General features: G+C 44.3%; 1 protein-coding gene across 1 annotated transcript; it reads left to right on the forward strand.

Annotated features, from left to right (window-relative positions):
- The first annotated feature begins 369 nt into the window (after positions 1-369).
- Positions 370-22676, forward strand: LOC115415913 (zinc transporter 7-like). The gene is given in 12 exon segments (XM_030129588.1): positions 370-535; positions 799-900; positions 3447-3560; positions 10704-10791; positions 10907-11036; positions 13872-14025; positions 14027-14052; positions 14726-14770; positions 15436-15571; positions 21631-21721; positions 21811-21960; positions 22436-22676. Coding segments are annotated over 12 exon segments (1164 nt in total). The 5' UTR covers positions 370-455; the 3' UTR covers positions 22484-22676.
- Positions 22677-24174: the final 1498 nt, after the last annotated feature.

The following is a 24174-nucleotide window of genomic DNA, read 5'->3' on the forward strand; positions in this document are numbered from 1 at the left end:
TGGAATTTTTCCGATTGGACTAATAATGAAAGAGTTACGGTCATACTACACAGGACAGGGGGGCGTGTCAGACCTGGCACGGTCGGACCCGAACTGGATTACAATGTATTATGTACGGACCTCAATCAAGAGAGAGCATATATGATTGCGTTATAACGCAAAACTATTGCGTTATAACGCAATACTTTTGCGTTATATCGCAATAGTTTTTGCGTTATAACGCAATAGTTTTAGCGTTATAACGCAGTACTTTTGCGTTATAACGCAATAATTTTTATTTTTTGCATGTCCCCTCCCGGGCTCCGTATTAACCTGCACTTCCGCTCTGTAGTATTTTGGAGCTTTTATTGTGAAGTCTGGGATACCGGAAGTGTCATGTTAGCTTACCGCAGCTAATTCTACCTTCTGAGTGAGTGAGTGTGAATGTGTGTGTGTGTTGTGTTCAGCTCTTCAAAATGTTACCTTTATCAATTAAAGACGACGAGTACAAACCTGCCAAGTTTAACCTCCTGCTCAAGCTGTCGGGATGGTTCCGGTAAGGGCTAACTCAGCGCTAACTCAGGCTAACTCTGCCAGCTGTTAGCCGATGCTAACCGGCTAGCCTCCACAAACGCGTCCAAACACTGATTGAAACCGTGATTTCACCGCTTCTCATCCCACTGTCCCCGGTACCGAGGGTTAGCTTCCCGGGGCAGTGTGTGGGGACGCGGTCGGGGGCCGGTGGACGGGCTGTCCGTGGGTTTGGGTGGGTTTGGGGCTGTTGATGTGGAGGTTTGTGACTGTTTGTTTGTGTTGAAGGTCCATCCTCGCAGATAAAACCTCCAGGAATCTGTTCTTCTTCCTCTGCCTGAATCTGTCCTTCGCTTTTGTGGAGTTGACCTACGGCATCTGGAGTAACAGGTAGGCTAACGGACAGCTAGCATCTGGAGGAAGAGGACAGCTAGCATGCACTGGTGTCCGGGATGTGCCACGTATGTGTTACTGTGTGTGTGTGTGTGTGTGTGTGTGTGTGTGTGTGTATGTGAGAGAGAGAGAGACTACACACTCTCATCTGCTCAGATCCACCTGATCTGGTGTCCTCTTAAACTAAACCTTGGTCTCAGTTTTAGTTAAACTGTCTTATTAGTCCAAACCTGTCAGAACTCAAACTACAAACAGCTTTAAGATCATTGTTGAAAAGCAGTGATTTGTCCAAATGGAACCACTGCTGATCTGTAATACAGAGCTGCAACTAGGGATGCATCCATACCACTTTTTTCCAGACTGAGGATGAGTACTTATATTTGAGTACTTGCAGATACCGAGTACCGATCCTAGTCCTTAATAATCCCATTCCAGTTGTTAGTTCCTTTTGTAAATGTGCTTTATTGTCGTTGTCATTAGTCTGACTGGAACAAAGTGCTGCTACTGACATTTAATGTGTTGGAATGAGCGTTTGTCAGTTAATCCACCAGGGGGCGCCACTCTGAATTAACCATACTGGACAAATACCACGAAGAAGAGGAAAGTTTAATGAAGAAGAAGAAGAAAGTCAGTAATAACAAACCTGTAGACGACAGAGGGAACACTACTGTGATACTAATGTTACAGTGTTTTTTCTGGTAAGGTTTAAAAGTTTAGCTTCAGCAGGAAGAGAAAAGACAAATGAGTGAGAGGTTTGGTTTTCACTTCCGCTGGCGGCGGTCCGCACCGCTCCATACTCCCGCTGGTATTCTCTGTCTGGGTACTCATCCTCCATCAGCTGGAAAACAGATGAATGTAGTCAGATTACAGACAGAAGGCTGCGTCTGTATCTGTCTGTGTGTGAATGGTACTGTCAGTCAGCCTTACTTTGATCATTTCTTTGGTTCCATCTCCACACTCTTCACACTCACACACATTATTCCTCCTCCTCGTACCTGCTGCACTGAACTGGGAATGTCACATGGACAGAAGTGGGATCGGTGCATTTGAATCAGATTACTTTTATGAGTACGAATACGAGTATACACACTGAGTATCAGAGCCAGTACCTGATACTGGTATCGGAATCGGTGCATCCCTAGCTGCAACCGATTAATCGATTAGCTGCTTGAAGCAAATGCAAAAATTCCTGATTCGATTAATCGATTGGAATTGATTGAAGGTAAATATTTTATGTCAGTTTTCCTGAATTGAAGCTTCTTTGTGCATCACAATAAGCGACTGTGTGAAACACAACAGTGGAACCAATGTTTAACAGCAGAGAAATGAAGGAAACGAAACTTTAATTCAGGAGAATTGTGGTTGAAGATTTTTTGGATCATTTTGAGTTGATTAATCGGTTACAGCTCTAGTTTAATATGCTCTGGTTTCTGTCATGTACTCATATTTTGGCTCAAATGTGCTCACAGCTCTTCTTTGTGTCTGTGTTCATATTAAATCAGTCTCAGTGAATCCAAAGGAACTTTGTGTTGGCAATGACAGTTGTTCAAATGGACAGGATTTCAGTTCTGTTCAACATGTTGATGCTCATATGAACTATGTTTTCAGCTCAAAAATGAACCATTTCAGCACAATTAATGCTATATTTTCATGTCACAAATGGACAAGTTCTATTTGAACTGAATGAGCTGAAAAACAAATCTTCTCTTCTTTTGGATTCCCCAGTTTTTCTTCCCAGATTCTCTCCTCCATATCACATGTTTTATTTGTACAGGTTCAATCTGGAGTATGATGCTGATCCATCCTGCTTCTGTTCCACCAATACATACATGAAGAATGGCACACAGCACTGTTTACATCAACACTTTTACAATAAGAAGCATTTTAGACACAAAGAACAATTCTAGATTGTTCTTTCCTCTTTAGTCTGATGCTAAACTATCCAATAAATAATAGTGCTCCTAGTTTTTGCACAGGGATCATTAGTGTAAACGCTGACATGGCTGCAGAGCATCAGTATGATGGGATCCACACAACCATGTCACATCCGTCCACTGACACATTTAGTGTTTTTGTGTCAGCTGGGATTGTTTTAGATCCACAATACCAACATTTATGAAGAAGAGCACAATTAGCAATAGGAAGTCTATAAGTTTATTCCTAATAAAGTACTGGGACTGACCAGAGCATCATGGGTAATGTCACGTCCGTCCACTGTCACGTCCGTCCACCAGCAATAGTTTTCACATCCACGTGCTATTCCAAATCCAATATTTATGAAAATAGAGCTTCCACTGTCAAAGAATATCAGTAGTCTGTGCACAAATGGATTAGCATTATTTACACACACTTCTATGACTTTAGGACAACTGTTTTTTTGACAAAAATGGATGCTCATTTGACCCCCTAAGGAAATTTGAGCCGATATATGCTCTGGTTTCTGTCATGTACTCATAATTGGGATTCACTTTGGTTTTCGAACCTGTTGCACATTCATCATTTGTCTCCAGTTTAGGGCTCATCTATCTGCTGTTTGTCTCCAGTTTAGGGCTCATCTCAGACTCCTTCCACATGTTCTTCGACTGTACTGCTCTTCTGGCTGGGCTGGCGGCCTCAGTCATCTCCAGGTGGAGGTCCAACGACAGCTTCTCCTACGGGTTCGTTCAATCCAACACAAACACACACATTTCTCACACTGGAAGAAAAATCCAAGGCCCTCTCTTTAAACATTCAAATGCCTTTATTCCCATGGCACGGTCATATCTAGACCTAAAAAACACTTCAACGTGGTTTGGCTTCAAGCCTTAATCAGGAAGTCAAACAGGAGCCTGAAAAACTGTAGGTTCATATATAGTAGGGTCTGACCAGTAGGATCCTGTCAGCTGGACATGAAGCTAATGGTCTGCAGAGGGTGTCCACATGTAAACATCCAGCAGATGGAGTCACTGCAGGTCAAATAGAAAGGTTTACAAGTCTACATGGATAAAAAACAGTGCAACATTTACATATCCCTGTTACATTAAGATCAAACCAGTGTAAAGTCTTATAAACAAGAAACAAGTATAGATTACAGGAAAACAGAACAGTCCAACTCTTCTCTCAGTCCAGGGGGTTCAGTGGATTGGAGTTTAAAAATCCAGAACGCTTCCTGTTGGTTTAATGTCTTTTCCCTGTCCCCCTTTCTTAAGGAGGATGGAATGTGGTCGATGCCAATAGCTTGTAATGTGGATAGGTTGCTGTTGTGGAGTTCCAGGTAGTGTTTTGCCATCGGGTAGTTTGTGTTTCCAGTTCTTATTGCATATTTGTGTTCTGACAGTCTGTCATGTAATCGCCTTTTTGTCCTGCCAATGTAGGACACTTTGCAGGTCGGACATTCCAGTCTGTAGATGATGAATGTTGTTTTACAGTTAATAAAATGATTGATTGTGTATTGTTTATGTGATGTAGAGTCCATGAAGGTTTTTGTCTGTATGACATTTGTACAGTGATTACAGTGGCCGCATTTATAACTCCCTCTAGGTTTCTGACCCAGCCATGATGGTGGAGTGCTAAGTTGGAGATGGCTGTGGACCAGTTTGTCCTGCAGTGGACCAGTTTGTCCTGCAGTGGACCAGTTTGTCCTGCAGTGGACCAGTTTGTCCTGCAGTGGACCAGTTTGTCCTGCAGTGCAGGACGTCTCCTAAGGGTGATGAGTGGAGGCTGTGGAAATATCCGTCTGAATTGTTTGTCGCTCTGAATGATGTCCCAGTTTTTATTGATTATTCTTTTGACTTGGTCCACTTCAGTACTGTATGTGGTGACAAATACTGTTCTGTTTTGTGTTTGTTTAGGGGGATTCCTTTCTACTAGTGTCTGTCTGTCCAGATGTTTCGCTCCTGTGTAAGCTTCTTGTAATGTGGCATTCTTGTAGCCCCTTGCCTGAAACCGTGCAAACATCTCCCCTGATTTACTCACAAAATCCGCATGTTGGTCGCAGGTTCTCCACACCCTGTGAAACTGGCCATAAGGGATGTTTTCTTTAAGCCATTTGGGATGAAAGCTGTTGGCATGTAGAACAGTGTTTGTGTCAGTGGGCTTTCTGAAAATGGATGTGTATAGCATCTCTAAATTGTCTTTATAAATAGTGAGGTCCAGGAAATTGATGCTGTCTTTACTGTAGTTCAATGACAACTTAATGTTTTGGTTAATGTTATTAAGGAAGCCATGGAAGGCTTTCAGTTCTGCCTCTGACCCTGGCCAAAACAAGAATACATCATCACTGTAATGTCCCCACCAGACAATGTGCTTTAAAAAGCTGTTCTTTTCCTGATTAAACACTAAATACTCTTCCCATTTACCTCGGTAAAGTCCTGCATAAGATGGGGAACAGCAGGCACCCTTCGCACATCCTTTAGTCTGTCTGAAAACCTGATCCAGAAAAATGAATATATTGTTGTTCAAAGTCCGTTCTGTAAGAGTTCATAGAAAATCATTAGGTGACATTCCAGACTCAGGACAGTTTTTTAGGTCATGTTTAAGTGCTTCTAGCCCTTGTGTATGTTCTGTGGTTGTATACAGTGATTCAGCATCCAAAGTAGCTAGCAGTGACTGTGCCAATATTGTCCAGGTCTTTGATTTTTTTTTTTTTTGAGAACATCAGTAGTGTCTTGAACATAAGCAGGAAGTGAAGGTAAAAACGGTTTGATAAAACACTGAGTATATTTAGACGCTGGCTCAGTAAGGCTATCGTTGCCTGAAATAACAGGTCTACCTGGGGGACTGGTCATATCCTTGTCAGGGTTCTCGTCAGCGTCATTGAACGTCGGGGCCCCGACGCTGAGCTTTGCCCCGCTCCGCTGTCTTTCCACCAGCGTGGCGGTGTTTTTTGTGTGTATTCTGCTTGTGTACAGCTGTAGCTCTGCAGATAGATAACAGGTTTACCAAGAAAAGATGGACACCCAAAACTTCTGTCCAAAGCTTTTACTGCAGACTTCAGTGTAAAACTGCAACATACATACAAAACATGTCTGAGTTCTGTTCTTTGTTACAGCACATTAACATAGCATTATACATTCAAATGAGTGAGAAAAGATTGCTAGCTCGATGCTAATGTAAATGGGAAAATCCATAGACATGCTAACGATTAGCATCTTCAGATCGACTTAAGATTTCCAACGTCTTTTAATCTAACAACAAAAGTTTCCATCACAGACAGGTTTGACTGTTCATTAGCACAACAACTGAGCATAAAATACTCAACAAACGTTCTTTGTGTCCATACAAACACAATGACACACACGTGTCTGCTACTTCCTTCCATGTCTGAACTGACTACGGTAACACCCAAAGGACAAAACACACACCACTGACACTTATTCCACCACCAGAGGGCCCCCTTTGACTGCTGCCACAACATAGACAACAAGAAGCCACACCCCTTTGTGTGCCTTGGTATTGTCTGACCCCACCCACCAACATCACTTGCCTTACGCTCATTGGCTGACAATGAGACTTCAATCAGTTTATCTGATTTAAACGGACCGATCACCCGTGGAAAATTAGATCTAAACTTTAGCCTGTGTGTAGTGTGAGTGCCGCTCCCATTATCCCGAATTTCGTGCAAGTGAATATTTTTCTACGATCACGTCTGTGTTGAAGCGTGGGAGCAACGCCAAACACAAGGGGAATATCGCATCGTTTTTTGGCTTCATTCCTCAAAATCTGCCCCTCAAAATGCAGGAAATAGTGTTTCAGAGAGTTAGAAATTTCAAAATTTTCAGGAGGAGGATGCCCCCGGATCCCCCTACAAAACTGGTACCATGTACATGGTCCCCCTACGCTGTGAAAAAATCCTTGTGAGAACCCTGCTTGTGAATTTTGGGAAGCATGTAAAGGGAGACCATTCTAGGGTTTTCATCGTAGAGGAATCTCAGTTCCGCTTCAGATGTCCAGTCTTTTTCCTTGGCCTGTGTGAGCATTTCTCTAAGTTCAACTTTCAAGGCCTCAGTGGGATTATATGTCAATAGTTGATAGAATTCATTGTTCTATAATTGTCTTAGGGCTTCTTTGACATATAAGTCCCTACCCCAGTCCACGACAGCGCCCTCTTTGTCTGCTTTCTTAATGACTAACTCTTCATCCTTACTTAAGGCTTCTAAAGCACTCCTCTCTTTGTGTGAGAGGTTGTGAAGTTTATATGGCTTTTTTGTTTGAATAAATTCTCAATGTCAAAGTTAACTTTCTTTGCAAATGTGTTTAATGTAGTACTTTGAACCAAAGGACCAAAGATTTAGATTTAAACTGTGGTCTAAGGTTGAAAAAGGGTGTCTGACCTGGGTCCATGCAGTTTGTGGATGCTGTAGGATTAAGCTGGTACCAAGCTTTGAGCTGTAGATTCCTGTAGAACCCAAACAAATCATTTTTTGTAGTCAAGTTCCCATGATTTTGACCCTGCAATGTTAATACCAGTAAACTTTTTTAATGGAAATGTGTCACATATGGTTAGTAGAGCTAAATTAAGTTGGTTGCTAATTGTGCAACCTTGAGCATTTCTCAGAATTCAAGATGGCGTCCTCTGCCATCTTGAATTTTCATCAATTTTCAACTTTTGTTCCCGTTGACAAAGAAAGTGGTGTAATCTATGGTTTGGTAGATTTTCCAGAATGGGGAGTCCATTTCTGAAGTCATTTTTTGAATACAGGTCAAATCAGAGGTCAAATTTGGAAAGTGAATTAAATTATAGGAACAGATCGACTTCAACCAGATATTGAAAAGACTGCATCGACCAAGTGTGCCACCGTTTTGTTTGTTTTTTTTTCCCAAACATTGCTTGTCAGTACATGTATAAACAAGCCAGGGGAACGTTTGGTTAGACGTCACAATAAAAGGCTTTGTCAGTCTGTGGAAACTGAGATTATTCTGATTGATTGATTTGGACAGCGCCTGTGTGTGTATGTTTTTTTTTTCATGTGAATCAGAATCTGGAAAAATTGACAATAATGAACGATTCCATATGACTTGTTGCTTCCTTCTCATTAATCATAATGGTATCAGGGTTCTGTTGGTTTGGTGGGTGGATCCATTTGTGGCTGACAGTATACATGTACTTCTGCTTCTTGCTTTGCAGGATGAGCAATGGATTCCATAAACATGGTCTGAAATTTGGAAATCCCCAATGCCATAATCATCACTTTCACAGCAAATGGTTCCAAAGCTTTTCTCTTTTCAGAGTGATCAATAGAGTGATCAGCACCCCATCGCCAGTTACAAAATACTCACAGGCCAGTCGCATTCTGACAAATGCTCAAGGTTGAATAATTAGCAACCAAGTTAATTTAGCTTTACTAACCATATCTGACACATTTCCATTTAAAAAGTTTACTGGTATTAGCATTGCAGAGTCTGTTATGGGAACTGTAAGAGTGGGCACTGGACTATCGTGTCACATTCTTTTGCTGAGTAGGTAGGGGAGACAGGGAGTCCCTTAGAGAGGACATGGATGCTTTCTTCTGACAGGGTTTTGTTCAATACATTAATTACAGGCCGTATCTGGTTCTGCTCCGTGTGTGTCTTGGTTCTTGGTTTCTTTCTCCCCCTTCTCGTCCTCCTCTTCCTCTGCCTCGGTTCGGTCCAAACAGCCCTCTTTTCTCTATGCTGGAGGTTTCCTGAAGCTCTAAAAAATCCTGTGAGGGCAGGGATGTGGTGTGTCTAGTGTCGTCCTCTTCCTCGCTGCTTGTAAAGTTGAATGAAACAGTTCTGGGTCTCATTTTTGCTGCGGGGGCTCTGTCTGTATTCTTAGGTGTTTTATTAATCCAATTGTAGACATGTCCCTCCTTGTAGTCAGCAGCATCTCTTTGCAATTTCCTAATTTTCTCCTTTTCACACTCTGTGTGTATTTCACAAGCTCAGCATTCAGTTTCTCTTCAAGTTGTGTGATGTTGGCATGAGCTGAATGTTCATCAACAGAGGGTCTGCACATCCATCACTCCCCCCCAGGCCACGCCCCTCTCAGTCAGACTGAGTGTCTTAAACCAACCTGCTCAACATGACGGAGTATAGCAGTAGACACAGCCAGAGAAAAGGGAAAATGTGGAATATGAAATTAAATAAAGGACAGTTGGACTGGACATGGATCTGTACCAGCTACCAAAGAACAAGTGGTCCATGAACACTGACATGTGGACACAAATGGAGGATCCAGACCTGATCCAGGGGGGAGGGGGTCAGCGCTATTTGGACCTGAAACTAATATACATGGTTTCATCAGGACTGACAACCAGGGTCCAAAACTAGGGCCCAGAACCAGCTGATCCAAAGGCTCCAAAACTAGGGCCCAGAACCAGCTGATCCAAAGGCTCCAAAACTAGGGCCCAGAACCAGCTGATCCAAAGGCTCCAAAACTAGGGCCCAGAACCAGCTGATCCAAAGGTTCTAAAACTAGGGCCCAGAACCAGCTGATCCAAAGGTCATTTCCAGTCAAGTGTGGACTGACCCCAGTGAATATATGCATGATCTACTGGGACTGAGCAGGTTTACTGAGTCTAGTTCAGATCCAGTCCTTTATCCAACACAGATACTACTGCTGTGGACCAGCAGGGCACCACTGGATTCTGGGAAATTAGCAAAGTAAAGATCTGATCATGAAACCAAGAGCTGCACTAAGAAGGACCGTTAGCCAAAACAATAGGTCATTTCAGGTCTGATTGGAGCCAAAATACAGCATCAGTGAATGTTAGCTGACACCAAACAGGATCCACAGATCTAGGTTTGGTTTCCTGGATTTGTGGATCCATCTCCTTCTCTTTTCTTTGTCTTTCGGTGTCTGTAAAACGATAGCTCCCACTGCTCTAAGAACCTGAAAATACAATCAATCTCACAACAGCTCTGCCCCATTTTTAATTCAATATTGTTCTTCAGTTTAGACAGGATTGAAGCCAACGCTGTCACTCATCTGCCTCTGTCTGACACTCAGTGGGTGGAACTGCGCTGATGTCACGTGCAGACCCTCTATTGTCTTTCTCACCTTAGATCTTTCTTTTTGTGTTGCTTCTCTGTCTTTGTTGGACTCTTCTATCAGGAGGAGCATTAGATCAGATGAGCATTTATTGAGGATGGCTTCCCACCTGTCTTTAAAGTCCTTTTTTGATCTCTCCTCCATAAACTGGGAATTTCTTAATCCTAAAGCCTCTGAGGATGAGTCCTTTTCTCCAATAGTCAGATATATTTGTAATCTATTACTTGTTTCTCGTTTATAAGACTTTACACTGGTTTGATCTTAATTTAACAGGGATATGTAAATGTTGCACTGTTTTTTATCCATGTATACTTGTAATCTTTCTATTTGACCTGCAGTGACTCCATCTGCTGGACATTTACATGTGGACACCCTCTGCAGACCATTAGCTTCATGTCCAGCTGACAGGTTCCTATTGGTCAGACCCTACTGTACATGAACCTACAGTTCTTCAGGCTCCTGTTTGACTTCCTGATGAAGGCTTGAAGCCGAACCACGTTGAATTGTTTTTAGGTCTAGACATGAGCGTGCCATAGGAATAAAGGCATTTGAATGTTTAAAGAAAGGGCCTTTGATTTTTCTTTCAGTGTGAGAAATACTTTTTGAATCCCTTTTTCCAAAAAGCACCTCGAACAAACTCTTCTTTGGTCCAGAAGCATTCCTTCCCAAACATTTTTTGAACAAACACACACATGTTCAGTTTGACCAGGGGGAGGTCTATTGGTGATCCTGGATCCGATGATCCAGGATCCAGTTGGACTAAACAATTCTGTTCATTCTGTTTGTGTTCATTATGTTTGTTCTTCAGGTATGTCAGAGCTGAAGTTCTGGCTGGTTTCGTCAATGGACTGTTCCTGATTTTCACAGCGTTTTTCATCTTCTCAGAAGGAGTGGAGGTAACACACATGCATACATGCACACCCTGAAACATGAATAATGTCACAAACAGGTGCTTTTAACCCTGAACCCGTTGACCTGCCCTGGAACATGAATTTTGTCTTCTGTTCTCAGAGAGCTCTGGAACCTCCTGACGTCCACCATGAGCGTCTTCTTCCCGTCTCTGTGGCCGGTCTGCTCGTTAATCTGGTGGGGATCTTCGTTTTTCAACATGGAGGACACGGACACTCACACGGAGACGGAGGTGAGTCCAGCAGGTCCGAGAACAGTCTGATCCAGGATGAACTCAAACCTATGGCCCAAAGTTGGTTTCAGAGTAAACTCGGTTCAGAGTAAACCCGGTTCAGATGGGTCGGGTTCAGAGTAAACCGGTTCAGACGGGTCGGGTTCAGAGTAAACCCGGTTCAGAGTAAACCCGGTTCAAGCCTAACCCTTCTTTGTTTGAAGGTTCATAAACTCTGTGTATGAAACACAAATGAAACCACTCAAACATCACACACTCCAAAGGGAACAACACTCACTCAGCCTCTGACACTGCGGTTCCATCTGTGTTGCCATGGTAACACTGTGCAACACTTGGACCAATATGCACATTCTATACACATCCATGAAACCTGAAGAATATCAGCTGAAAACTCTGAAATGTTCAAATACTTAAACCAGTGAAACAGTCTGAGATGGAAGAATAGGATCAAACACACCAATGTGACAAAGGCTGCAGTGCTAAGCTAACAGGGATAAGATGACAGTGCTAAGCTAACAGTGCTAAGCTGACAGTGCTAAACTAACAGTGCTAAGCTGACATGTTAAGATAACAGTGCTAAGATGACAGTGCTAAGCTAGCAATACTAAGCTATCAGTGCTAAGCTGACAGTGCTAAGATAACAGTGCTAAGCTGACAGTACCAGAGGTTGCGCCAGAGATTTTTATTGTCCGTCATTTTGACGGACAGCGTCGTAAAAATTCCGTCATAACATATTTATCCGTCATTTCAGATTTTGATTTTTTAATGGTAATGAGACATATTTAGTAGTATTTAATGTTAAAAAACATCTCAATGATGCAGCAGCTGTAGCTGCTGCTGGCTGATAAACCCACATGATATCACTGCTCACATAATTATATACGCCACTTTTAATTGGTGTGTTATCTGTAGACATTATAAGCTTTCCTTGAGTTTGTTCACGCAGTGTCAATCCCATGCACTGAGGGTTAGGGTTCAGGTTATGTGAACCAGAGATCTGGGCACAAATTGACATGCCATCAAATAACACATGAAAGGTAGAAAATGCGTACATAGAACACACCAAATACCATAAGAACTGGAGTATAACTTGCTTGTCCGTCATCCTCCACCGCATCAGTCCCTGTTTTTTCACCGCGTTTATCAATGGCATCATATTTACTGGGCTTTCTAAAATAACTAAGGAGACTCGGCTGTCTTCACAGTTTGCGCTAGAAAAGTAGCATAATTTTGGCTAAAGTTAGCTAAACAACAATTACCCTCAGAATTTTAATCTGTCAAAATGATTGACGGCCTTCAGAATTTTCCGCCATTTAAAAAAAAAAATCCGTCAGTGACGGAATATTTTCGGTTAACGCAACCTCTGGACAGCACTAAGCTAACAGTGCTAAGATAATAGTGCTAAGCTGACAGTACTAAGCTAACACTGCTAAGCTAACAGTGCTAAGATGACAGTGCTAAGACAACAGTGCTAAGCTAACACTAAGCAGATCCAACAGTACAAGGATTATTTCTAATGATAAAAGTCACTGAATGACACAAACAAAATAAAGGAACAGATGAAGAGACGATGAAGAATGTGTGTGTTTTTGTGTGTTTTCTGATCAGAACTGGGCTTTTCTGTGAATGAAGCTTCTGCTGTCCATGCTAATCCAAAAGAATTCAGACTCAAACAAATAGACCAGAGTTGAATGGGTTCATGTTTGGAAACTATAAATGTGTGGGTTTGGGTTTAAGGGACATCTGTACCCACTGTGTCCTCTGAACTGTCTTCACATCTGTCAATCTGTACATGTGTCCATCTGTCCCTGTGTCCACATGTCCATCTGTACATGTGTCCATATGTCCATCTGTTCATATGTCCATCTGTACATGTGGCCATCTGTACATATGTCCATATGTCCATCTGTACATGTGGCAATCTGTGCATGTGTCCATATGTCCATCTGTACATGTGTCCATATGTCCATCTGTACATGTGTCTATGTGTCCATCTGTACATGTGTCCATGTGTTCATCTGTACATGTGTTCATCTATACATATGTCCATCTGCACTTGTCCATCTGTACGTGTCCATCTGTACATGTGTTCATCTATACATATGTCCATCTGCACTTGTCCATCTGTACATGTGTCCATATGTCCATCTGTACATGTGTCCATCTGTACATGTATCCATATGTCCATCTGTACATGTGTCCATGTGTTCATCTGTACATGTGTCCATCTGTACATGTGTCCATGTGTCCATCTGTACTTGTGTTCATCTGTACATATGTCCATCTGTACATATGTCCATGTGTTCATCTGTACATGTGTTCATCTATACATATGTCCATCTGCATGTGTCCATCTGTACATGTGTCCATATGTCCATCTGTCCATCTGTCCATGTGTCCATCTGTCCATCTGTCCATGTGTTCATCTGTCCATGTGTTCATCTGTCCATGTGTCCATCTGTCCATGTGTCCATGTGTCCATCTGTCCATGTGTTCATCTGTCCATCTGTCCATATGTCCATCTGTACATCTGTACATGTGTCCATGTGTCCATCTGTACATGTGTTCATCTGTACATGTGTCCATCTGTACTTGTGTTCATCTGTACATATGTCCATCTGTACATATGTCCATGTGTTCATCTGTACATGTGTCCATCTGTACTTGTGTTCATCTGTACATATGTCCATGTGTCCATCTGTACTTGTGTTCATCTGTACATATGTCCATGTGTTCATCTGTACATGTGTCCATCTGTACTTGTGTTCATCTGTACATATGTCCATGTGTCCATCTGTACATGTGTCCATATGTGTTTTTATTATGTGTCCTCAGGTCATGGTCACAGTCACTCTCTGTTCAACGGCAGCTTAAACCATGGACACAGTCATGGAGGACATGACCACAGCAAACATGGACATGGACACGGAGGACACGGACACAGTCATGGAGGACACGGACACAGCCATGATGGTCACGGGGGTCACGGACAGCCATGAGGAACCCCTCTGTCATGGTGAGAAGGAACAGTACATGTAGAAGGACAGATGCTCCACAGCTCAAACCCAAAACCAGGACGGACTTCTCATTGTTTTCCTGCTGTCTTGGTTCTGTTCTTTAGAGATGCATCTACCTCCTGTATTTAAAGGTGCTGGAGACTTTCGGTGACCAATTTTTCATGAAATCTGTCAAACCTCAGTCATATCCTCAGTATCATGAATCTGTTAATCTGTGATTACTCACCTGAATGTCTTGCATTATGTGAACAGTCTGGAAGTGCCATCCACCGTAAACAAAACCCATGTGTTTACATTCAGACCAGGAGGTCACTCGGGCATCTGAGGAATTTTTTGTTGTGACGTGCATTGTGGGAAATTGAGGTTTGCTTTGCTGCTGCCGCTGCAGGCAACTGGGAGGCGCAAACCTCCGTTTACCACAATGCAAGAGATTCAGATGGGTAATGACAGACAGAGGAACAGATTCATGATACTGAGGATATGACTTAGGATGGACAGATTGGATGAAAAACTTGTCAACGAAAATCTCCAGCACCTTTAAAGTCCAATTAAAGCTGGAGTTAATGAGAAGTGCAGTGTGTTGTGAAGCCTCACACTGGTTTGGTGTGGTTTTGTGGATTGTTTTTCAGTCAGTTTCTCTCTGAAATAATGTCTTTGTTTTTTGTTTTGCAGATGAACACACACCAGGAAAAGGCTCCAGCAAACAGATCCTTCAGGGTGAGAACTGATTATCAGTCATTTTACTGTGGAATTAACACAGCAATGGAGGAGGAGGAGGAGGAAGAAGAGGGAGGAGGAGGAGACGCAAACCTTCAAACAATACATGTGCATTTACAGCCAATGTTAGCATGACACAGCCAACAGGATAGAACAGACCCAGTGGAGTGTGTATGTGAGGGCTGACACCGCACAGCTTCTGCACCATTCAGTACAGAGTGGGCTTCTGGAGAGACAGTTAACAGGGTTCTAAAGGGGTCTGGTTTATCCTGTGGGTTCTAAAGGGGTCTGTGTTTGTCCTGTGCATTCTGAAGGGGTCTGTGTTTGTCCTGTGGGTTCTAAAGGGGTCTGTGTTTGTCCTGTGCGTTCTAAAGGGGTCTGTGTTTGTCCTGTGGGTTCTAAAGGGGTCTGTGTTTGTCCTGTGCGTTCTAAAGGGGTCTGTGTTTGTCCTGTGCATTCTAAAGGGGTCTGTGTTTGTCCTGTGGGTTCTAAAGGGGTCTGTGTTTGTCCTGTGCGTTCTAAAGGGGTCTGTGTTTGTCCTGTGCGTTCTAAAGGGGTCTGTGTTTGTCCTGTGGGTTCTGAAGGGGTCTGTGTTTGTCCTGTGGGTTCTAAAGGGGTCTGTGTTTGTCCTGTGCATTCTAAAGAGGTCTGTGTTTGTCCTGCAGGTGTTCTCCTCCACATCATCGCTGACACGTTAGGTAGTGTCGGTGTCATCATCTCCGCTCTGCTGATGCAGAAGTACGACCTGATGATCGCAGACCCCATCTGCTCCATGCTCATCGCCATCCTCATCGGAGTCAGGTGACCTCACCCTAACACACACCTGACCATGTGACCTCACCCTAACACACACCTGACCATGTGACCTCACCCTAACACACACACTGACCATGTGACCTCACCCTAACACACCTGACCATGTGACCTCACCCTAACACACACCTGACCATGTGACCTCACCCACCTGACCATGTGACCTCACCCTAACACACACCTGACCATGTGACCTCACCCTAACACACACCTGACCATGTGACCTCGCCCTAACACACACCTGACCATGTGACCTCGCCCTAACAACACGTGACCATGTGACCTCGCCCTAACACACACCTGACCATGTGACCTCGCCCTAACACACACCTGACCATGTGACCTCGCCCTAACACACACTGACCATGTGACCTCGCCCTAACACACACCTGACCATGTGACCTCGCCCTAACACACACCTGACCATGTGACCTCAGGGTTTATGTGTTGATGTAAATAATGAAGGTCCATGGGTTTTTCACAGGTAGAATCTTCTTTATTTGCCAAGTATGTAAAGGTATAGAAGGAATTTCTTTCTTTCAGATGTGGTCTCTCTAGTAAATTATAAATACAACATATAATAGATGACATAGGAAAAGTAAAATAAGAAAAAAAGAAACTATAAACAGCTACTGGAGACCCAGCAGTGCATTAGTGTTCTCTGTAGACCAGGTTTTCACAGTTTTACTAAACCCTCCAGTGTCCAGGTGAACATATTAAACGCACTTTTCTGTCTGGTTCTGTCTGGTTCTGTTTGGTTCTTGTAGTGGAATGCTGGTTTTCTTTGTGGCTTCTGTTCTGGTTCTGGCCTGCTCATCTTGGCCTGTTGCCATGGTAACGGCTGCTGCCTGCACAGTGCGCTGCAGTAACCCGATGCCAGTGGTCGGCTGAAGGCCCGGTTCTGACCACAGCTGAAGGCCTGGGTTCCGGTTCTGACCACAGCTGAAGGCCTGGGTTCTGGTTCTGACCACAGCTGGGCTCCGTCCCAGTTCTGCTGACGGTAGAATGTACTTCATCCTATCAGACCACATCGGCTCCATTTATCAGAGGGGCTTCTGGGAAATCTGACCACAGAGCTGAGGCCCGGTTCCATGGTGGCGGGTCGGCCCTGCTGAGGCCCAGTTCCATGGTGGTGGGTCAGCACCAGTCCATTTGTCCTGATGACAGTGTTGACGTCAGTGCACAGGCAAGGTTTCCTCTAATGGGCTGTCCATCACAGACAGACAGACCAATCAGAATAAGCATCCTCCTGGAACTGCCTCCAGCAGAACACAGCCGTCCAATCAGGATTCCCGTCAGGTCCAGAGGCTGTAACAGGACCAGCTCAGATGGGACCACCTGGACTCATTTGAGTCCAAAGGTTCTGGACCGGCTCAGATGGGACCACCCGATGGGTGTATTCACACCAGGAAAGTTCGATAGTTCACTTGCTTTGGTCCGGACCAATTTTTTTTTTTTTTTTTTTAATTTGGTGCGGTTCGTATTCACACTGTACATTTTTGTAAGTGGACCAAAATCTGTAAACAAAACCACATGTGCTGAGGTGGTTCATCCATTGGACAGAAATGAGCAGTGTCCATTAAAGTGCTCAGTCCAAAGTGAAAGGACAGAATCATGGACATTCGGCTGTTTTTTATCGTCATAGCGGTTTTTACAGATGCAGACATTTGCACAAGTGTTTGAGCAGCAAGAGCGTTTGATGCAACGTCAGGTTTACAGTATTGTAGAATTCATTTCTCAATGACAAAGACACAGGGCAAGACGGCTATGGAGGACAGCGCTCATGTGCACATCCTGTTGTGACTGTTGGTCTGATTCCCACAGACAGAACAGGTCTGAAGTGTGAATTCTGCTGGTATATGAAAAGACTGTTCTCCAAAAGCATTAGTGCTCCGTACTGCTGACCTGTGTGTATCTGTCCTATATCACTGTTCAGTTTAACCAGGGACAGAATTCCTTAACGCAGGTAAAGTTTGCTGGGGCTGATGAAGTCGTTATTATTTTTTATTTCAAGCACCAACAGACAAATCTAACTGTCATCCTAATCATTCTCTTGCTGAACAAGCTGAAAACGTCGGAGTTTTTCTGTGTCCTTTCTATCAGCTGTTATATGCACATCTGCCCAGATGTCCAAAAGGCAGCGTGTCTCCTCCGAGCTCCAAGTTTGACCAGGGTTCATGTTCAGCTCCACAGCCTATCCTCACTCTGAGCGCTTCTCTGGTAAAACTCTGTTGTCCATAATGCTCGACGCACGACGGGAGCTCGTTAGGTACAAAAAACCCAACTGTGTCGGATCGGGTCCGGTCTGATTTCACACCTCAAACGAACCGCACCAGGGTTCGTTTGGAACCGCACCGAGACCACCTCTTCAACTGGGTCTGGGTTCGCTTGTTTGGTCCGGAACAGAGTTCGGTGGTTTTTATTCACACCAGCCCAAAAGGTCCGAACCAAGGGAGCAAACGAACTCTGGTCCGTTTTAAACGGACCAAACAAGGCAGGTGTGAATACACTGGACCGGCTCAGATGGGACCACCTGGACCTATTTGAGTCCACAAGTTCTGGAAGCGCTGGAGCCGGTCCAATGGGAGCCCAGTTTACTGGAGTCACACACAGAGAAGGACCAAACAGAACTGACCCATTTAGTTTAGTACTGACCTGGACCACAGACTGGACTGGACCAGAGACTGGACTGGACTGTACTAGACCACAGACTGGACTGGACTGGACCAGAGACTGGACTGGACTGTACTAGACCACAGACGGGACTGGACTGGACCAGAGACTGGACTGGACTGTACTAGACCACAGACTGGACTGGACCAGAGACTGGACTGGACTGTACTAGACCAGAGACTGGACTGGACTGGACTGTACTAGACCACAGACTGGACTGGACTGGACCAGAGACTGGACTGGACTGTACTAGACCACAGACTGGACTGGACTGGACCAGAGACTGGACCAGAGACTGGACTGGACTGTACTAGACCAGAGACTGGACTGGACCAGAGACTGGACCGGAGACTGGACTGGACCAGAGACTGGACCGGAGACTGGACTGGGCCAGACACTGGACCAGACACTGGACCGGACCGGACTGGACCGGACAGACTGATCACAGTTGGACCCAGTTCTCCCGTCATGTCCCGGTGGGTCCGTTGATCCGAATCCATATCATATATGTATCAGTTTCAGATCCCAGTGGATCTAAAACACACATCATTTCAGAACCAACAGAACACTGGTCCAATTCCACTGAAAACAGGACCGGTTCTGCACCTGTTCTGTTCAAGGAGCGTCTGTAAATGTAAACATGTTCATGGAATTGGACTGTTTTACACTAAAGGAACGTTTGGATTTGTCATTATGTCTGTGTTACTGTGTTCTGATCCAGTGGTTCTGATCCACTGGTTCTGAATGTGGAACCAGAACCAACAGGGTTTTAACACCTTTGACTGGTCAAACATTCAGTGTCACCGGAGGGTTAAAGTGTGTTTAATATACTCACCTGGATACCACAGGGTTAAAGTGTGTTTAATATACTCAGCTGGATACCAGAGGGTTAAAGTGTGTTTAATATACTCACCTGGACACCACAGGGTTAAAGTGTGTTTAATATACTCATCTGGATACCAGAGGGTTAAAGTGTGTTTAATATACTCACCTGGATACCACAGGGTTAAAGTGTGTTTTATAATCTGGATACCAGAGGGTTAAAGTGTGTTTAATATACTCACCTGGATACCAGAGGGTTAAAGTGTTTAATATACTCACCTGGATACCACGGGTTAAAGTGTGTTTAATATACTCACCTGGATACCAGAGGGTTAAAGTGTGTTTAATATACTCACCTGGATACCAGAGGGTTAAAGTGTGTTTAATATACTCAGCTGGACAACAGAGGGTTAAAGTGTGTTTAATATACTCACCTGGACAACAGAGGGTTAAAGTGTGTTTAATATACTCACCTGGATACCAGAGGGTTAAAGTGTGTTTAATATACTCAGCTGGACAACAGAGGGTTAAAGTGTGTTTAATATACTCACCTGGATACCAGAGGGTTAAAGTGTGTTTAATATACTCACCTGGATACCAGAGGGTTAAAGTGTGTTTAATATACTCAGCTGGACAACAGAGGGTTAAAGTGTGTTTAATATACTCACCTGGATACCAGAGGGTTAAAGTGTGTTTAATATACTCAGCTGGACAACAGAGGGTTAAAGTGTGTTTAATATACTCAGCTGGACAACAGAGGGTTAAAGTGTGTTTAATATACTCACCTGGATACCAGAGGGTTAAAGTGTGTTTATACACTCACCTGGACAACAGAGGGTTAAAGTGCGTTTAATATACTCACCTGGATACCAGAGGGTTAAAGTGCGTTTAATATACTCACCTGGATACCAGAGGGTTAAAGTGCGTTTAATATACTCACCTGGATACCAGAGGGTTAAAGTGCGTTTAATATACTCACCTGGATACCAGAGGGTTAAAGTGCGTTTAATATACTCACCTGGATACCAGAGGGTTAAAGTGCGTTTAATATACTCACCTGGACAACAGAGGGTTAAAGTGCGTTTAATATACTCACCTGGATACCAGAGGGTTAAAGTGCGTTTAATATACTCACCTGGATACCAGAGGGTTAAAGTGCGTTTAATATACTCACCTGGATACCAGAGGGTTAAAGTGCGTTTAATATACTCACCTGGATACCAGAGGGTTAAAGTGCGTTTAATATACTCACCTGGATACCAGAGGGTTAAAGTGTGTTTAATATACTCAGCTGGACACAGAGGGTTAAAGTGTGTTTAATATACTCACCTGGATACCAGAGGGTTAAAGTGTGTTTAATATACTCACCTGGATACCAGAGGGTTAAAGTGTGTTTAATATACTCACCTGGACAACAGAGGGTTAAAGTGTGTTTAATATACTCACCTGGATACCAGAGGGTTAAAGTGTTTTAATATACTCAGCTGGACAACAGAGGGTTAAAGTGTGTTTAATATACTCACCTGGACAACAGAGGGTTAAAGTGTGTTTAATATACTCACCTGGATACCAGAGGGTTAAAGTGTGTTTAATATACTCAGCTGGACAACAGAGGGTTAAAGTGTGTTTAATATACTCACCTGGATACCAGAGGGTTAAAGTGTGTTTAATATACTCACCTGGATACCAGAGGGTTAAAGTGTGTTTAATATACTCAGCTGGACAACAGAGGGTTAAAGTGTGTTTAATATACTCACCTGGATACCAGAGGGTTAAAGTGTGTTTAATATACTCAGCTGGACAACAGAGGGTTAAAGTGTGTTTAATATACTCAGCTGGACAACAGAGGGTTAAAGTGGTTTAATATACTCACCTGGATACCAGAGGGTTAAAGTGTGTTTAATACACTCACCTGGACAACAGAGGGTTAAAGTGCGTTAATATACTCACCTGGATACCAGAGGGTTAAAGTGCGTTTAATATACTCACCTGGATACCAGAGGGTTAAAGTGCGTTTAATATACTCACCTGGATACCAGAGGGTTAAAGTGCGTTTAATATACTCACCTGGATACCAGAGGGTTAAAGTGCGTTTAATATACTCACCTGGATACCAGAGGGTTAAAGTGCGTTTAATATACTCACCTGGACAACAGGGTTAAAGTGCGTTTAATATACTCACCTGGATACCAGAGGGTTAAAGTGCGTTTAATATACTCACCTGGATACCAGAGGGTTAAAGTGCGTTTAATATACTCACCTGGATACCAGAGGGTTAAAGTGCGTTTAATATACTCACCTGGATACCAGAGGGTTAAAGTGCGTTTAATATACTCACCTGGATACCAGAGGGTTAAAGTGTGTTTAATATACTCAGCTGGACAACAGAGGGTTAAAGTGTGTTTATACTCACCTGGATACCAGAGGGTTAAAGTGTGTTTAATATACTCACCTGGATACCAGAGGGTTAAAGTGTGTTTAATATACTCACCTGGATACCACAGGGTTAAAGTGTGTTTAATATACTCACCTGGACCCCTCTGACCTTTCAGTGTGGTCCCGTTACTCCAAGAGTCCATTGGGATCCTGATGCAGCGGACTCCGCCCTCTTTGGACCACGCCCTCCCAGAGTGCTACCAGAGGGTGAGTGTTAGGGGGCCGTTCTTCTCCAGGGGGCCGTCCTTGTCCCTCCCCTCTGGGACCAGTCTAATTCCTGGTGTTGGTGCGTTCAGGTGCAGCAGCTGCAGGGCGTTTATAACCTGCAGGAGCCGCACTTCTGGACCCTGTGCACCGACGTCTACATCGGAACGCTGAAGCTGCTGGTGGCCCCTGACGCAGACCAGCGCTGGATCCAGAGCCAGACGCACCACATTTTCACACAGGTACCTGAACGCACCACGCATTCACACAGGTACGTGAACACACCACGCCTTCACACAGGTACGTGAACGCACCACGCCTACAAACAGGTACGTGAACGCACCACGCCTACAAACAGGTACGTGAACGCACCACGCCTACAAACAGGTACGTGAACACGCCACACCTTCACACAGGTACATGAACGCACCACGCCTTCACCAGGTACATGAACGCACCACGCCTTCACAGGCAGTCACCAGTTCTCTGCAGATGTGATATCCTGGTTCAGGGTCACATGGTCTAGCCGTGCCCCACCCCTTTGTTCTGTGGTTCTGTTGACTGACAGACTGTTGTGGATTCTTTGTTGATGTAAATTTGACCCATTTTTCACAGGCTTTGTGTTGATGAACACTTAGAACATTTATTTGTGGCCTGTTTCTAAATCTGGGACGTAGAAATGCAAATCCGGTCTAAACCATTGATGTGTGTCCACAGGTGGGAGTTCGACAGCTGTACGTCCAGATCGATAAGGCCGCCATGTAGAAGCTCCACCCCCTCCTCCCAGACCGCCGAGACCAAAGCCCTGACCTTTGACCCCTGCGGTCGCTGCAGGACAGACTGGGGTCAGGTGAAGGGGGGAGGGGCCAAGGACTGTGACCCATGAACTCAAACAGCCCCTCCCCGTTTCCGGTTTTACTTTTGGTTGGATTTTTTAAAATAATCTGTCTGTGTCAGTGAGAGGTGTGGCCTCAGCCAGAGGCGTGGCCTCAGCGGGACTCTGCCCCTCCCCCACTTCCAGCAGCACTTTGTAGAGCGAGCAAAGCATTGTGGGTAAGTGCCTTCATCAGAGACAATCGGAGCCCGGCCCCGCCCCCGCTGACTTCACCGCCGGACCGGATGGCCCATTGGTCCGTGGTGCAAGACTTGTTTGTATGTGCCAAACCATGTGACCAAACCATGTGACCAAACCATGTGACCAGGGTTTTTCAACTGTAATAAACTCTAAGTCTGTTCTACTGACCACGAGTCTGACCCACGTGTTTATGATTGCATTTCCCATAATTCCACAGGTGGCTTTGTTCTGATCTGCCTTTCACCTGTTCATCTATAATCAGTGGAACCAGAGAACGTCCTGTGTTTGTGTCCTCACAGCAGGTCTGGGTCCGGGTCTACCAGGAGCCGGTCTGAGGTCTGCTGGTTCATTCTCTGGTGGGTCATCCTCTGATGTCTTCAGTCTGTTGGTTCATCCTCTGGTGGGTTGTCCTCTGCTGGGTCATCCTCTGCTGTCTTTAGTCTGTTGGTTCATCCTCTGGTGGGTCGTCCTCTGCTGTCTTCAGTCTTTTGGTTCATCCTCTGGTGGGTCGTCCTCTGCTGTCTTCAGTCCGTTGGTTCATCCTCTGCTGGTTCATCCTCTGCTGTCTTCAGTCTGTTTGTTCATCCTCTGCTGGTCACTTCTGCTGTCTTCAGTCTGTTGGTTCATCTCTGGGTTAGACCGTTTCAGCTTCTATGGGATGTTCATCACTTTCAAACCTCAGGACCCAAAGCTCCGCCTCTAACCTGGACTGAAATAATGATCTTATCTGAACCAGGGTCAGGTCAACATTCAGCCCAGGAGGTTAGGAATGGTACCGCTTCTGTTTCAGTTCAATTATGACATTAAAGGTGCTGGAGACTTTCATTGACCAGTTTTGCCTCAGATCTGTCCATCCTTAGTCAGATCCTCAGTTTCATTCGTCTGTTCGTCTGTCTGTCATTCCTCAGCTGAATGTCTTCCTTTACAGTGAACAGTTTATTAGTTCCATCCACCACAAACAGTCCATGTGTTTACATTCAGACCAGGAGGGAACTGGGCATCTTGGAAATTTTCTTGTTGCGACGTGCATTGTGGGAAACGGAGGCTCGTGATGCTGCTGCTGCAGGCGGCTGGGATGTTTGTGCAGAATTACAGATTCATGATACTGAGGATCTGACTGAGGATGGACAGATCTGAGGAAAAACTGGTCAACGAAAGTCTCCAGCACCTTTAAAAACAAGAAGTGTCTGAATCTGTGATTTTTAAGTCAAAGGTGTAATACCACTGACAGCCACAGGAGGACACTGTCCACTAACATCTATAGACAAACACTGACCTGGACCGACCTGGTCCACCTGGTTCAACATCAGAATCAAACTCTTTCTTTCTTTCATCATCTCTTTTATTGTCATCATGGTTCTTCTAAAATGTAAAACCACTT

The sequence above is a fragment of the Sphaeramia orbicularis genome, unplaced genomic scaffold, assembly GCF_902148855.1.
Source record: "Sphaeramia orbicularis unplaced genomic scaffold, fSphaOr1.1, whole genome shotgun sequence".
NCBI classification, from domain to species: Eukaryota; Metazoa; Chordata; class Actinopteri; order Kurtiformes; family Apogonidae; genus Sphaeramia; species Sphaeramia orbicularis.